Raw genomic sequence first — 16,448 nt, forward strand, 5'->3', positions numbered from 1 at the left:
CTCGACTTCCCTTCCCGGCTGAACTTCTAGAAAAAGCTATGAACATAAGAAATTCTAGCATTTCTGGACACGCATCAGTTGCTAGATGCTGCCCAATATGGGGTTAGAGCTAACCATTGCACAGAATCAGCTCTGGTGGCTTCAGCAGAGGAGGTAATTATAAGGGTGGACAAAGGGGGCAAAGCGGCTCTGATCCTCCTGAATCTCTTTCCCGCCTTTCATACGGTCCACCATGCTTTACTCCTAGGGAGACGCAAAATCAAATCCTTTCTCGCTCCCCTGTGGGGTGCCGCAGTGCTCTGCACTTAGTCCCACTCTCTTTAATGTGTATGTGACCCCCCTGGTACAGTTGATCCTCAGTTTTGGTCTGACTGTACTGTCATATGTTGATGATACACAGATAGTGATATCCAGGTTGAGAAAGACACTGAAAATGTTTGCTGCTGTATGACGGCAGTGGCGAGTTGGATGCGGACCAACTGCCTTAAATTAAACTCGGACAAAACAGAGGTACTACTCTTTGGGAGAGAGACCTCCTTCTGGAATGCGTCTTGGTGGCCGGCAGAGTTGGGCAACATTCCAAAGCCAGTGCAGAAGGCAAAAAACCTGGGCATTTTGTTTGACACAAAACTGCATTTTCTGCTCAAATTAATGCAGTAATGTCGGGAGGTTTTTTCATGCTGCGTATACTCCAAAAAATCCTCCCGTAAATTCCCTTTAACCTGCAAAAGGTGATGATGGCCCTCACATCCAAAATGGACTATTGCAACTCCCTTTATCTAGAGTCTTCCAAATATCTGCTAAAAATATTGCAGTCTCTTCAGAATGCTGTAGCAGGGACACTTCTGAAAATTCCTAAATTCAAACCTGTATCCCATTTTATTGCATGATCTACACTGGCTGCCTGTAGGAAAAAGGGTGTCTTTTAAGGCACGGTGCCCTATGCACAGTGCCTTACAAGACAAGGCTGGCCCATCGTATTTTCAAAAACGGTTCACCTGGTAGGTGCCCAGCAGGAGTCTTACTTCTAGCTCTACATTTATGGTTAAGGTCCCAAGAGTCAAACGAGCCAACTGGGATGGCAGAACGCTAGCCTATCAGGGGGGGAAACCTATGGAACTGTCTCTCTGGGCTCTCCGCGCACAGCCAGCAATGCAGATTTTTAGGAAGCAGCTGAAGACTTGGCGGTTTCCACAGTAAATTAGTGAGGTCACCTGGTTTTCTCTTCTCCTTCCCCCCCAAACCTACGACTCTCTCTGTCTGGTCTGAATCTGTTCAGCGCTAAGACACCCTCGGGTAATGCGCTCTTTATAAAATCAATTCATTCATTCATTCATTTAATCCCACCCCCTCGGAATCCACTGAAGTGCCAGGGTTTCCAGCAAGGAATTTTTGACCTTCTCCAGAAGGGAGGCATCATTCCAGTCTCAGAAACAAAGATCGGCCAGTGGTTCCAATCAGTCTTGAATCTCAAGACAGTGAATTTCCATGTTCTAAACCAAAAATTCAAGATGGTGAGTTTGTAGAAGGTCTTACTTCTTCTGGGTCTTTTCTGGCTTTTTTTTAAACCTCTTGGGTGCCTATTTTCATACCCCGATTCATCCTTTTTCACAGACGTTTTTGTGGTTCTTGGCATTGGTGCAGAATTTCTACTCATGTGATGGTTTTTTTACATGCCCAGGGGGTGCTTTTGTTTCCATACCTAGATGATGGGCTAATCCCTTCCTCGTCTTTCCTAAAGGCCCAGCATGCAGTGGAGTCGGTGTGTAGTTGCCTAGAGAACCATTGGTTCATTGTGAATCTCAGCAAGTCCCATCTCATCCCGTCTCATGTGCTACTGTTCATAGGAGCACTTTTCAATACAAAGTTGGGAAAGGTGTTTCTTCCACCACTGCAACAACAAAGTCTCAGGTCTGGTTTTGGGATTCCCCTGGCAGCTGTCAGCTTCAGCAAGGGACTGGTTGAGAATTAAAGAGGCCATGTCTACCTCCCTGTTTATGTTTCCTTGGGCTCGCAGGCATCTTTTACATCTAGTTTACATCTGCTGGCACACTGGAACCCAAAGTCCCAGGATTACAGCGATTTGGTTCCTATGTCTGCCACAAATTCTCTGCTGCTTCAGTGGTGGTTGCAGCCAGAGAACCTAGCAAAAGGAGAGCCTTTAGACCTACCATTACCATGTTTCCTGACAACCGATGCAAGCCCCTCAGGTTAGAAGGCCACGCTCAAGAGGCCTATTTCCCAGAGGTTTGGTCACCCACAGAAAGCTGTATGACTTGGAATTGAAAGGAACTTGTGGTAGTATTCAAAGCTCTACTGCACTTTGCCACTCTTCTCAAGGGTAAGTTTGTTCAATTCAGGACGAACAATCATGTGGCCCGAGCATATCTAAATCATTTGGGGTGACTCATTCTCCTTTTCTAGCACTTCTGGTGGATGAGATAGGGGCATCGGTGGAGGACAATCTGTTGAGTCTGACTGTGATTTATCTGTCCGGGGAGAATGGGCCAGCTCCCTTCCTTGGTGTACATGTCCCTGACATGGCCGGACTGGCCATTATGGGCACCGGGCGTTTTCCCAGTGGGCCGGAAAGGTTAGGGCCGGTTTTCGGCCTATGGAGGCTATATTTGTTACAGAGGGCCCGATTTACAGCAGTGCTGCAATATTGCCCCCCTGTAACAAAAGTGGCAGTAGTGCAAAGGAGGGCCAGAGGTCGAGTGGCGTTACAAGAACTGGGTTTCCATTTCCAGACCTGCGGTGGTCCCTGACACCTCCCATTTTTCAGGAGATTATGGAGAGGTTTTGGGATTCCTTGGCTGGACCTTTTTGTTTTTCCACAGGGTACCCTTCTTCTGAAATGCTGCTACCTTCTCTCTTGCCGGGAGTCCGAGAGGGTAGATGAATTTAGTTTCCCCTGGCAGCAGGATCTGGTTTTTGCCTTTCGCCCCTTTCCCCTTCTCAGCAAGGTTTTAGCAAAGATCAGGAGAGAAAGGGTGATGGCACTGCTGTTAGTCCCATTTTGGAGTCAGCAGTCATGGTTGCCTCTTCTGTACAGTCTGGTTATTGCTCCTCCTTGGAGGTTTCCGGTGTCCCCTTCTCTACTCAGGGTGGCCCATCTGTTCTACAGTTCGACCTGTCATCTAGCATTGGGGGTTAGAGTCACATTTAGGACGCCACTGCATCAAAACCTTGTGCCTGCTTGAAGCAGGCATAAGGAGTGACACAGCATGATGGGAATAGGCATTTCTAACCATTGCTGGAGTTGCGTCATGCTTACGACACGACTCCAGCAATGCACTGCCTTTCCGCCAAAAGATGCATCACGCATCTGTCTATCCTTGCACCACGGTGCGCCCCATTGTCAATGCGACGCATCCATGGTGGCAAAAGGCTTTTTTTACGCCACGGAATTTAGCTGACTCGTCTCTGCTAATATGCAGAGATGCACCAGTTCTTGTAAATCTGCCCCTTAAGTATAACGGCAGGATTACCATCTTCTGCATTATTACTCTGTATAAGGGTCATAACTATCGACATGCCCACAGTACAATCACACATCCATGGAAAGCCCCAAGGGTACCTTTTGGGCATATAAACATCACCTCTACACTGGGTAATCTAGAGGAGAAGCTTCCATGCTGACACGCTGACAGGAGACACTGAGGACCTTGACACCCCTCGCGGAGTGTCCAACTCAAGTCCTACGTGGGGTCCTTCGATCTCTCATATCAGGTAATGGGGTTAGCTCGTTCCAAGGGGGATTCTTGGCTCTAAACCTACATACATGCAAAGTAACCTGGCTGTTCCCTTAATCTCCCTCTCTTGTTCGCTCTATCTCTCCCACTAGCCCTGGGACGCTCACGGGCAGCCATGTGCTCTATAAATCTATAAATAAATAAATACATTCAGATACATCTAGTTAGGTTTGCATTGTAGGAGTTTGCATTTATTACTGTAATGTATCTATATGCCTGCATATATTCACTGTTTTAGCAGTATGGTAAAATTCTACATTTTCTTTACTCTGTTGGTGCTTATAACTGTATATATCTGTTTATATAAATACTTATTGAAATCGTCCCCATCGTTTAATTTGTATATCTCTCTGAGAATAAGTGAGCACGAGTGACTGAGCGAAAAGCACTGTACTGTTTCCACAGTCACTGAGGGGTCAGGGCTGTCATGTTCAATAGTTGCCAGAAACTTTTCGTTCCTTGGTAAGAGGGGCTCATAGGGGCACTGTGAGCTGGATGGTCCACAGACTAACATATTATTCTGGTGTGTCTGGAATCAGTCTGGACAGCAATCCCTTAGTTTATGTTGTCTAAACGCACAAATCCTATATAGATTTGTAAGAACTACACAACAGCTAGTCACTTTCCTTAGAGGTGGCCATTTCTATTCAGAGTTCTAGAAATGTCAGCACTCTTTTTGTCTACGAGAGGTACTAGAAGAATTCTTCTGTCTGGTTTTCTTCGAGGGGGTTTCTCGCAGACTCTGGTGAGGTTGGTTGTACTCTGGAGTTCTTGTGAGAAGGGTTGCTGTTAGGGCTCTCTGTTTCTACTCTACATAGCCAGTAGGCTGCTATCAAGGCAATCAGAGGTTCCGCTATCCTCCCCTTAAAATCCTTGGCCTCTTGCCTTCTTGGTAGTTTCTACCTCAAGAGACCAGTAGTGTTCTCCCCTGCTCCTCCTTGGGATCGGCCACTTGCCTTAATGGGTTACGAAGGTCCCTGTTTGAGCCACTTTCTACAGTGTCACTGGAATTTCTTACCTTTAGGGTTTGTTACCTAGTAGCGATCACCTCAGGTCAGCATCAGGGAGAGATTGGGGCATTGCTTTCTCACCCTCCCTATTTGAGTTTTTTTTCCTGATAAGGTGGTCCTTCGCCCTGACCCAGTGTTCCTTCCCAAGGTCCATTCTTCTTTCCATTTGGCTCAGGATATTGTGCTCCCTGTCTTTTTTCAATCCCATTCCACAGAGGAGATTTTGCTTCATTCTCTAGACCTTACAAGGGTTCTCGCTATTTATATAGAGAGAACTACCTCTATGTATCAGGTGGAATTTCTTTTTGTCCCTTTTGGGGCAGCAAGGAGGGGTCTTCGCCCTACTACTACAACTCTTTCTCGCTGGGTCCGGTCTGCTGTTTTCTTTATCTTCCCTCAGGGGCTTCCCTTCCTCCTGTGGCTCAGGAGTGCTCAACCAGAGGAGTTGCTTCCTCATGGGCATTTTTAAGGTTGCCTCATTAAGGGACGTTTGTACAGCGGCGACATGATCTTCCCTTCAATTCCTTTATCTCCCATTATAAATTAACAATGGGAGAGGTTTTATCTGGGGATTTTGGTTTAGATCGTCTTTCTGCAGTTAACTGATTTGTATTTGACTGAAATAAAGTTTTCTTGGCATCTTTTTGTGATGTTTACTTTTGTTTTCATCCTGTGCTTTAGTATACACTCCAAGGGCAGGACCGTGACGAGGAAGGCGGAGGAGGAAGGTAATGACTTGGTCCTTTACCAGTAATCTTCATTTTTCTAAGTCATAGTCTTCCTAGTCACAGTCCTATATCCCTCCCTCCCTCGGGAGTGGAAGGATGAACAAAAGGGAAAACAATGTGACTCATACTTGTCTGTGGGCCAGTTGATGTGTCTCATTTTGTGTTTTTCAAGTGAAATTTGGTCTTTATAATTTATTAAATATTACAGAATGTGGTTTGGGTTTGCCCCACCTTTACAGGTCATGTAACAGGTTCTTCCTGTGGAATCACAATTGTTGGTGGGGAATTTTTACAATGGGTTAATGCTGTGCCTAGAACATATAGTGCTTCAAGGTCAGGTCTGTGACGAGGAAGACTATGACTTGGAGTAATGAAGATTTACTTGTAAGTAACCAAGTCATTGCAAGTGGCCGCACATTACATCCACAGTTTTCTCATGTTCTTCAGTCCACACCATGGCATGTTACTCATCACATTTCAATTACAGCATTATGAGGGAACATTTATTTTGGATGTCGGGATGTCTGATTGATACGCATCGTTTTTATGTCGAGCCTGGTAAGCACATGCGCTGCTCTCTTAGGCATGCTGTATTTAGCATATGGACTATTGGGGACTTTGGACACACCCGCCTCTTTTGATTGGTTAGTTGGGGTGCTTTTTATTATTCCTTTTCTCTGGTTGGTTAATATTGTGCATCTGTCCCGTCTTTCGTCCTTGATTCCCTCCCAACAGACATCACCGATTGATTCTTTTTCTTGGCAAAATCTGGCCGTCGCTTCACTCCTTGCATGTACACCCCCCATCACGTCACATGCACATGCAGCATCCATACATGTCGTTATCTGGAGGGGGTCCATTTACACCCTTTTCTACAGGCCACTGACTGTAATGGGATCCCGGAGATAAGATCAAGATTAAACAAGCATTTGCAATGCAATAGGTCTCGCATTAATTAAAGTTTGACCTATTAGCGTTGCAAATAATAATACAACACCAATAGGGCAAACTTTGAGTAATGCGAGACCTATTGCATTGCAAATGCGTATTTTGTCTCTTCTCAGCAGACCTTCATAGGAAAAAAAATCTTAATTCGCATAACTGTTGATCTTTTGATTCTGCCACAAACTGAATATTTCATATACAATATTATTTTTCATTTATATTAAAGAAACATTTGGTAACCACGCCATGCACTGAAGAGATACCATTTATTTAGAAACAGATTTTAACGGAAACGTTTTAGTATTGATCACAAAGCAATGTTACTTGCCTGATATCATTACTTAAAATAACATTGAGTTTCATGATGACAAATTGCACAAATGCATTAACAAGTTAACACTGATAGAACTGTAACATATTTTTAAATTAACCAATTGCTGATAAAGAAATAGTTTATTTTCTGGAAATATTTTCTGGAAATACTTTAGAAATAATAGTTTACTTGCCCCTGTACAAAAGTTATTATAAATACTTCACATCCCCAAAAATACAGATAACATTTGAAATAGACTTTCTGCTTACATATAAACAAGTTTGTAGAAAAAGGGGTTGTGATAAATTTAAATTAGAATTTGTTAGCACCAGCTTCTTAAAAGTTTGGAAAAATGTATAAATCAGAGATATTAATTGTGTTTCCAGGATTCCCAGATACAGGAGGAACAGACAATAAAGTGTCCACTAATTTTTGCGAAAGAGAGAGACAGATTTAAAAAATGAACAGTACCAGGAAAAAACTGAGCACATTAAGAGGTAAAGCTGCATTGAGACACAGAACAGTGAATCATTTCCACTCCGCTGCTGTCTCTACAGTGTTTAACTTTAGAATCCCACAGAGCTTTCAAGAGAATAGGCTCTGCAAACTTGACAACTAAAATTAACCCACAGAGAAGGATGAGAAATTGCACTCAATCAAAAGCACATCAGAGTTTCTGCTGTAAAGAAGGATTGAGAAAATGTAATTACACACAATTGGGAAGGCTCATTTTTTAAAGCAGTGTGTGTACTTACAGTTTTAAGACTAGCAAAATGTAATTGTCTTAAATAAAAACCAACCAATATTTATTTTAATAATACATATAAAACATAGTCCTTTAAACTGTTGGGAGCATGGCACCAGTTCATATTTATTGCTGTCATTTTTCCTTTTGCTACAAATATAATTTTATTTTTAAAAACATTTACAACTTTTGTACAATATTTATAAAAGTGCAAAATTAAGACATTTTTCTGATATTGGTGTACGCACAGTCCACAGCGTCAAGGCAGTACAAATGGACACTGCCTTTTATTATTGCTATGACAAGAAAACATAGTCGACAGGATGCCTTGCAGGTGGGGATGGTGAAACACTCAAAGTCTGGAATTTTTCCAAACTGATGTTCTTCTTTTATTTTCTCTGGTCCTTAAGTGCTCCAGTCACAGCACCCCTCGGAGTACCGTTATACATCATTAGACCCTTGGCTCGCACAGGATGAAAAACTGTCATACAGAGAGTCGCTCAAGGATTCTAAATTGTCCACACCAGCCCTATCGGAACAACTTAAAGACACCTCCTCATCCCTTCCATTTTCTTCTTTGTGATCCTCCTCCTTGTTGAGACCATTCTTCTCTTTTTCTAATAAAATCAAGCTGTTGCGGTTGAATTTATTGAGAGACTCCAGGGAAATCTGTGATAAAGTACCGGCAGATTCTTCCTTACTTTCATTAGCTTGCATCAATTTCTGTGTAATACAAAAATAGCACTATGTTAGAGGAAGAAGATTTTTGCATAGGACCACAAAATGTTCATTATGCGTATGATTACAATACAGTTATTCAAATTTAATCAAAGACCACATTTATAAAATACCTATGATCCCATGAGAATTTGCTGCCATTAGGCTACTCTACAACATTCAATTGTACCTTTGTCACGCTTCACAGAAAGCCCAGCTTCTTTAGTTACTTTGATATTTCCATTTTACAGTGAACAGTAGAACTGAATTTCAGTTTTCATCTTCGTTAAAAATATCTCACAAGACGTGGTTGTGTAAATGGGTTCTATGTCAATGGTGCTGCATCAATGGAAAGGCTTAAGTGTGCACAGATTATTAGTTCAGCAATTCTAATTTGAAATGTGCCTGTCAATGGGCTCTTAGTCATTTACACTGTGTATGACCCTAGCAAATTTGCTATAGCAAACTCTGAATGCATGTGGCATTATGTACAAAGAAGGGGGCAACAATACAAATGGGGGGGGGGTACTGTTTAAACTACCTCACACCTTTCTATCCAAACAGCACTTATCTTCACAAAAGGCCGATATGCAAAACTGTACAGTGAAAATAACTTAAATTCAAGGTGAAATAGTGTTCTGTGAGAATGGGCTTGTGCTTAGCAGCTAGAGATAATGTGAGTAGCAGAAGTCATCCCGATACGTTACATGGAGAATGCAACTCCAAAACAGACTCTCAGCTGGGTCATGGTGGTGACTCCTGACCACATGTAAAATATCCCATTGTCCTAAAATGCTGCTAGTACCCCATCCGCCCGAGGACATAACCAACTCTCCACAGCCACAAGTCTTTGTCCACATGAACGTGGACAAAGCAAGTCTCCAAACTAGGTGAAGTAGGATGTACAGAGCCTCAATAATATTGATCTTGTTTCAAAAGTATATTTGTACCATACTTTTCACTCAATTACGTGTTTTTCAAATGTCAGGGTAGAGTGCATAATTATTAAACCCCCTTTTATTTCAAGCCTTTAGTTAAGAAAGCAAACTTGTGTCATATGTAACTAATTATTTATAATTGGCAGGTCAGAAATCAACACAGTGCGTGTATTTTAACGAAACATTTGTCTCTCTGACATCCTACATACTTTGCCCGGTCCCACTGCATTTTGAGCACTGGAAAAAAGATAAAGAAAATGATAACACTATGTTGTTATCAAGCAGGCAGTTGTCAAGCAGGTTTATGGGATGAAACGGGACTTGGCTATGTCACAGGCAGCGAGGGGAGGAGTGGTTGGCACTTAAGTGTTCATGACGGTTTGGGCGGTCGTCTTGGGCAGGCCAAACTGCCATGCACAATTTGCATGTTCCCCACCGTAATACAAAGCCTGGTGAGGAACATGCACAGGCTCCCACTGCCTGTCTGAGTTCCAAACCATGGTGCTCAGACCAATCACAACGCAGCATTGAAGCGTTGTGATTGGCTTTGGGGAGTCTGGGTGTGCTTCCTGCTTCAAGCAGGAACAGAAGAGGACGACGCGAGGAGGCGGTCCGGCAGCAAGGTAAGTAATTTTAGTTTTATTTTTCTTCACACGGCCGACCCGTGCTACTCGGTGGCATCCTCAACTGACTGTGCCTTCCACTAAATGTCTATCACTGAAGGAAACATAAAGTAGCCCTTGTCCTAATGGTTGAGAACAGTCATAATGGAGCACATAGACACCCTTCCAATAAGCGTCACTGTACAAAAACGTAAGCTTGTGAAACATCAGCGTAAGAATATACACACTGCTATCTAATCCAATACCAGCAGTGCTTAACTGTGTCAGAGATAGTGTTACAATTTAGATAATATTGCAAACCATCTAAAATGTGACAGTAGTTTGTGACACAATTTTGTAGCAAAACCAACGCTTCCACCACCAGATATAAAGAAGAGTAAAAGCAAGGAACTAAGATTCTGTGCATATTACAGCCTTTGCATAGGCTTTTCATCATAAGCATCTATTGAAAGTGCTTCAGTAGAAATAGAAATTCTCGTTTCCCAACCGGATGGGAATGCTGGGACAGTAAAGGCTCCTGAAACTAGTGGAACAATTACAGGTAGGCGCCGACGTGCAAAGGTGAAAGATCTGAGTGAGTCACCTCCACAAGATTACAGCTCAGCTAAAAATGTAATACTGGAAGTTTTTTTTCCCCCTGTAAAGCATAACCTTCGATTATATGCGAGGCCTTGTACTTTATAAACTGTCAGAACATATTCTGCGCAGGCGGTAAAATAATTTTAAAATAATGAATCACTCTCCCTTTTTCTCTGTTCGCAGAAACACCAGGGCTATTTTACTGTAGCGGACAGTGACCTTCTTGGAAGAGCACCGCTAGACACTTATGATAAATAATAAAAAATATATATTTCCTGCAGTCTAAGTATGAACTGCACCACACTGGACTCTTTGCACAGTGGGCAATCTGTGCAGCACATTTCAAGTAACAATTCTGCAGTAGATACAGACTATATGTGAGACGTTCAGAAGTGTGCGTGCTGCATTTGAGCCATGATTACATATCTATCTATATATATATATATATATATATATATATATATATATATATATATATATATATATATATATATATATATATATATATATCGTATAATTGAAACAAAATACATTAATTTGGGGTATGAGGCCAATGACATACGTTGCATATATTGTACTGCTGATGATGCAATTTTGTACTAGCAATGTTTGTAATCCTGCCCCAGGTGCAGTATCGTGATCCATATGGCACCCATTTTTATAACAAGCACTAGCAAAGCTAATAATTCTAGATGAAATGTGCTAACACATGCGGTGCTAGCACATGAAATTGAAGCACATGAGAGGGAGCCAGCAGGAGCCGACATAGGAGGCTATAGTTATAAAGTAATACCGCATGCATTTCAATGCAAGCACACCAGTGGAGGCGGCCGCGGGAGGATACACCCAAACAGCCAAGGGCGTTACGTGAGAGAAGAGTACTCAACTGGGATGAGCCAAGCTGTGATTGACAAAGCCTCAAGCCAATGGTTGAATGCGGCAGCTCCTATGTATGAAGCTAACTCATGGAGATACAGAGTGACAGCATGTGCTGTACACACTGTGATTTCTTATAAAAAAACAAGTGCACGACTCCTACTGCACAGAATGCTATCATGATGTGGTCAAGTGTTTAATTTGAGTGCATTTCTTACACTTACATCACATTCCCATGTTGGAACTTTAAAATGAAAAAGTTTTATGCTATAAATCTGCATGTGAATTAATAAACATCCCAATCACAAACATCTCAAGATATTTGTGGGCCAAAACACCCTACCTAGGCAATAAATTCACCACCTAACCTTGTATTTTACACCCCACTAGCATCAACCTTGGTACCTCTCATAGGTCTTTTTGGGGGTAAATTTGACTTTCTCCGTTCAAATCATGTACTCTTCATGCGGGAAGTAACTGTAGGAAGATAAGTGGGATGATAATTGTGTGAGATAGAAATCAATGGCACACAGTGCTCGAAGTGGCATAACGAAACTTGAGGGGCCCCCCAGCATAGTACATAGAGGGCCCCCTAGGAGCTTCCAGGCCAAGGTACTGTTCTGTGGGTTACCCCTGGAGCGCACCCCCCCCCCTTCCAAACTGCGGGAGCTGCGGGGGCCTTTGTTACGTCACTGAATGCCTGTTGTAAGAACAGTAGCCATCTGTGGTGGAGCATAAATGCCCAGAACTTTCAAATCCAACACATGAGAGGCAATTAATTGAACTAAAACTATTCCCATGCGGAAATTTTCAACACAAACGTGACACTTAAAGGATAAAACAAAGAACCCTGTCCGCCAAACTCTAAATCAGGTCCACAGTCTCTTAGAGGCACAAATGAAATATTGAGACAGAGTAAAAAGATATAAGTGAAGAGCAGAAATTGATTTCTGCAACAGGGTCATCCTCTATCCTGCGGTTGACTATTTCAGTCACTCTTCTGAAATTGCCCTGTATGCACTCTGAATGATTGTGCATGCTCAGTTGTAATCTGCCATGTTAGCGACATCCTTCCCTCTCCCACTGTCATTCTACTCGATATGTAAATGGTTCACAGCAAAACTGTAGCCCTCTCACATTGTGAGGCCCAAAGTACTGATGTCACTCCACACACAATTTGTGAATTGAAAAGAAAAGCTAAGTGAACTCCACAGGGAAGCAACTTAAATTCTCCTTTGCCTTTAAAACGTATTTTTATAAGGGAATCCTTAATGTTAAGTGGCCACCGGCTTTCCCATGTATTTTAATGTGTGTCTCTAGGAAAGCTTTTGAGAGTTCTGCTGAAATATATCAACAAGGTGGTTTTCCCTCTAAAATCTAGCACTCACTCTTTTTAACATTTCAGTCACTGTCACTCATCCCTGCAATACAAATAGGGGAGCCTTGCTCCTCATAAAAAAACACATTTAAAAAACCAGTAGTTCTTGCTAAAGATTAGAATGGAGGTGTGCACAAGTGGCTCCACCCTATGAGCAACTCCATTCCTGCAGCAAACATATGCTGACTGCCCAGGTAAGTGTGATCCTAATCCTGATGATCTTGAGAAGAGGTCATAATCTAGCATTCACTGGATGAAAGGACCTGAGCAAACAAGAGGTATCTCTTGTGCCTCCATACTAGGTGACCTCCTCACTCCAGGTCATTAGGGACAATATCTCCAGTCCTGAACATTTCACCTACAAATCAATGTGGTCAAGGGTGTCTGTCTAATTAGTTCAATAGAAGTAGCTAAGTAAATTAAGACTACCACACTCAGGATACACTAGGTTATCACACAAAAGTCCATGGCTACCAACTGCATCCAAAATAACCTGCGCGGAGGTGGTCACCTTACTCCATATCATCTGTCCTGTACTGAATTTGATCCATTACAACCACAGCACCATCATCAGCCTAGAAAGGGAGTCACTACAGAGTCAAATCCAGGTATGACTGCAGATTCAGGCATAAGTTCACTGAAGTAGGCTCGGTGGTAAGTTTAGGCAAATCGTCAGATTAAAAAAATATTTGATAGAATTGAAGCGGGCTGGTTTACCCTTTAAATACTAGCAGTCACTCTTTTCAATGTGGTTAATCATAGACACTATTGTCTACAATACAATGGGGGAGGGCCCTTGATCCATATAACAACATCCATGTGGCATCTTCTCATTGTTGAGTCTATGCTCCCTTCAAAGTGTGTTAGGCCTTATCCCCTACGGATATCCAGATGATCTCTACCCCCGCTGGAGAACCAAACTGGGCAACATGAGATCCACAATCTCATCTCTATGTCTTCTGTCCATCTACAGGTGATGTTTGCTTCAGTTTTCCATAGTCATCCACTAGGAATTAGCATGCAATGTCACCTAAATGCTAAGGGGCCATGCTGAATTTCAATGTGGGGTTCATAGGCAGACATCCATTACATTTCAGCATGTTGGTGCCGAGTCAACAGACTCTAAACCGAATGATTAACTTTGTTGGTTCTTACAGTTTCTAGAAAATGGTCTAGGGGAGCTCTACGGTTGTTACTAGGGTAACTAGCTACCATGACACAAGATACAATCAGTCATTCCTGAAGGGATGGGGGTTTAAACGTAGTTTACACTATTTGCCCAGGGGCCTCTTTTCAGAAAAAAGGAAAAAGACCTGGGGGGGGGGGGGGGGGCGGGGGGGGGACTGCTGTACGCATAAGGTAATTCCAAAGATAGTGGAAATGAGTATGATTACAATAATACATTGTGCTTGGAGTGAGATGAGAAGTAAATTAGCTTGTTTATGTCATTTAACACTCACAAAAATACTTTTAGGAGTTTCTGGGCATTATCTTAAAAGGCATTAAAAACTGAAATGATCACATGGGTATGGTGCACCCTAAAATCAGAAAACGTAGCAAAACTGTCCCAAGGCCTACCAAAATCAGATAATCACTCTTTCATGGTTTATGATTGAGGACCAAAGGTTCAAAGTAGACTTGCCACCATTGTACACCAACTTTCTGTAAACAGTAGGTAATTTTGAGAACCAGCCTATTTATTTATAGGTTAATTTGCAAAATCACCATTCAAAGGGGAGTTGCAAAATGAACTGTCTAAGGAATATTAATTAAGTTGGTCTCAATGTGCTACGCGCTGTGACTGGATGCAAACACAGCGATGGTGACTTGCAAGTGACAGCAGAACACCATCCCTGTGCTTGCACTTCCAAATGGAAAAGTTTTTAAAGCAGACATTTTTCTTAAGGGAATCTATGTTGCTTTAATAAAAATAAAAATATTCAATTTGGAAAAACAGCCGGGGCAGCCACAGCCCTTGCAGATAAGAGCAGTGGGACGGTGGGGCCAGGTGGGGCGGTATGGATTTTGATGGCTGGTGAAGAGGGAAAATTAATTAATTGTTATATTTTTCCTCATCATCCTCCGTCAAAATCTTTCCCGACCCTACTGCTCTTACCTGCACGGGCTGCGGCTGCCAGGTGGTGTCCTAAATAGTCACCATGATTCCTGTAATGGAAGGCATCCGCATGGGGACCACTTCCCCTTCGCAAATGAGTTACCACCTCTTTTGAAGTTTGAGTAACTTCACAATGGTGTGCAACCAGAACTGCTGCCACTGAATATTGATAAAGCGCGTACTGAATCACAGTTTGGGAGGAACGGCCATTAGGCCATTAAGCACCCCTTCAAATTGTGATTCAGTATGGGCCGCAAAAACCTATTTTGGGTCCAGAAAAAACTTTTCAGACTGGCAAAATTTGTTTGATACATTAAAAAAAGGGAGTTTGCATTCACCGACCCAGTAATTTTGCACAAAAACCTTTAGTACATGTGGTCAGTGGTTTCAAAGATTTTGTTTCATAGGCCCTATTTGGTGAAGATATTTTGTGTAAGTCAATAACACCGTCTTTCAAAACAGAAAGAGGTTTTCTAAAATGAATGCTGGTAGCATCTAAAGAAAAATACAACACGGGTACTGACAGAATTGGACTTTCTCCCTACAGCACAAGCAAAAACGCATTTAATCTAAATAGAATCAGTAGCATGGAGGAGACAGACTTCCAAAATATTGCATGCAGGATTCATAGCAGGGTCAGTGTCCTTTGCAGAGTTCACAGTTCTTAATAACTCAAGCTCGAGCAAAAGGTTAGACAAGAAGATGTGTAAATTGAAGCTCACAAAAGCTGATCACATGGCACACCACTGCTGTGTTAAATGAGACAGCACCAAAGGTCCAGATTAACTACAGCTCTGTGCCAGCAGAAAGTGACACAAATTATTTACAAACCTTCTGCGCTGCTGGTAGGTCACTTTTACCTATATTAAAAGTGATACACTGGCGGCGTAAGTGTCTTAGAAATAAGCCCCTAAATCTTACAAGAATAATTACTACCAAGGGCAAAAGGTGTTTTGCAATGGAAAGGTGCTTATTGTTCTCAGGGAAAACACCTTTGCATTCTTTGTCTCATGGGGCATTACTGGGGCAGGTCAGCACTTTTACCGAAAGGTTCTTATGAAAAGCCCAATCTGCAAACCTAGCCCGATTGGACTTTGTGTCAAACTGTAATGCCTTGTTAACCAGAAGGCATTAACAGGTGGTAATGTGTTTATTTCTTTAAAATATTTCAGAAGAGCACAGAAAACATTCAATGTCTAGGGACCTTCTGAGTTTATCTAGGCAATTTGTATGGAAGTGTATGGTCTCGGTACAAATCCAATGCTACCCAGCACCCACTCAGCTCTGCACCATGGTGCAAGGCTGTGAATCACGCAAGACAGACTGTTGATGCCTCAGCATAGAGGATGGTAACATAAAAAGAGTTCCCTCAGGTAAGCTAGCAGCTTTTACTTCCTAGTCATTTGTAATGAAGTGTTCAACAACGATATTCAAGTTGGTAAAAGACCAGGGGGGAGATTTACTGAGATTTTGTGCAGAACAAATGTTGACTTAAAATGCATAAACTTTCATAATAGGGAGCATTCCATAACAGCTCCATTAATTATTCCTATTTCTGTCTACTATTCATTATTTGTAGGTGTCCACCAATTTTGTCCTGATGAAGATTCCATTACAAACTGATATTTAGGGGTCGAAACGTTGACCTACTTGTTGTTGACATTAATGAATACTTGTTAACGGTTGAACCCATATGGTCATTTTGGGACCTGTGCTCCTCATTAC

General features: G+C 42.2%; 1 protein-coding gene across 2 annotated transcripts in view; it reads right to left on the reverse strand.

Moving 5' to 3' along the window:
• Window positions 1-6,687: 6,687 nt before the first annotated feature.
• Window positions 6,688-16,448, reverse strand: part of NCKAP5 (NCK associated protein 5) — a 749,742-nt gene continuing 739,981 nt past the window's right edge. For both annotated transcript variants that reach the window (XM_086957062.1, XM_086957063.1), the window contains exon 18: window positions 6,688-8,219. In XM_086957062.1, the coding sequence (XP_086813188.1) occupies window positions 7,938-8,219 (282 nt within the window). In that variant the 3' untranslated portion in view covers window positions 6,688-7,937. The remainder of the gene's footprint in view (window positions 8,220-16,448) is intronic.

Source organism: Lissotriton vulgaris, chromosome 2_1 (genome assembly GCF_964263255.1).
Source record: "Lissotriton vulgaris chromosome 2_1, aLisVul1.2, whole genome shotgun sequence".
Classification (NCBI taxonomy): domain Eukaryota; kingdom Metazoa; phylum Chordata; class Amphibia; order Caudata; family Salamandridae; genus Lissotriton; species Lissotriton vulgaris.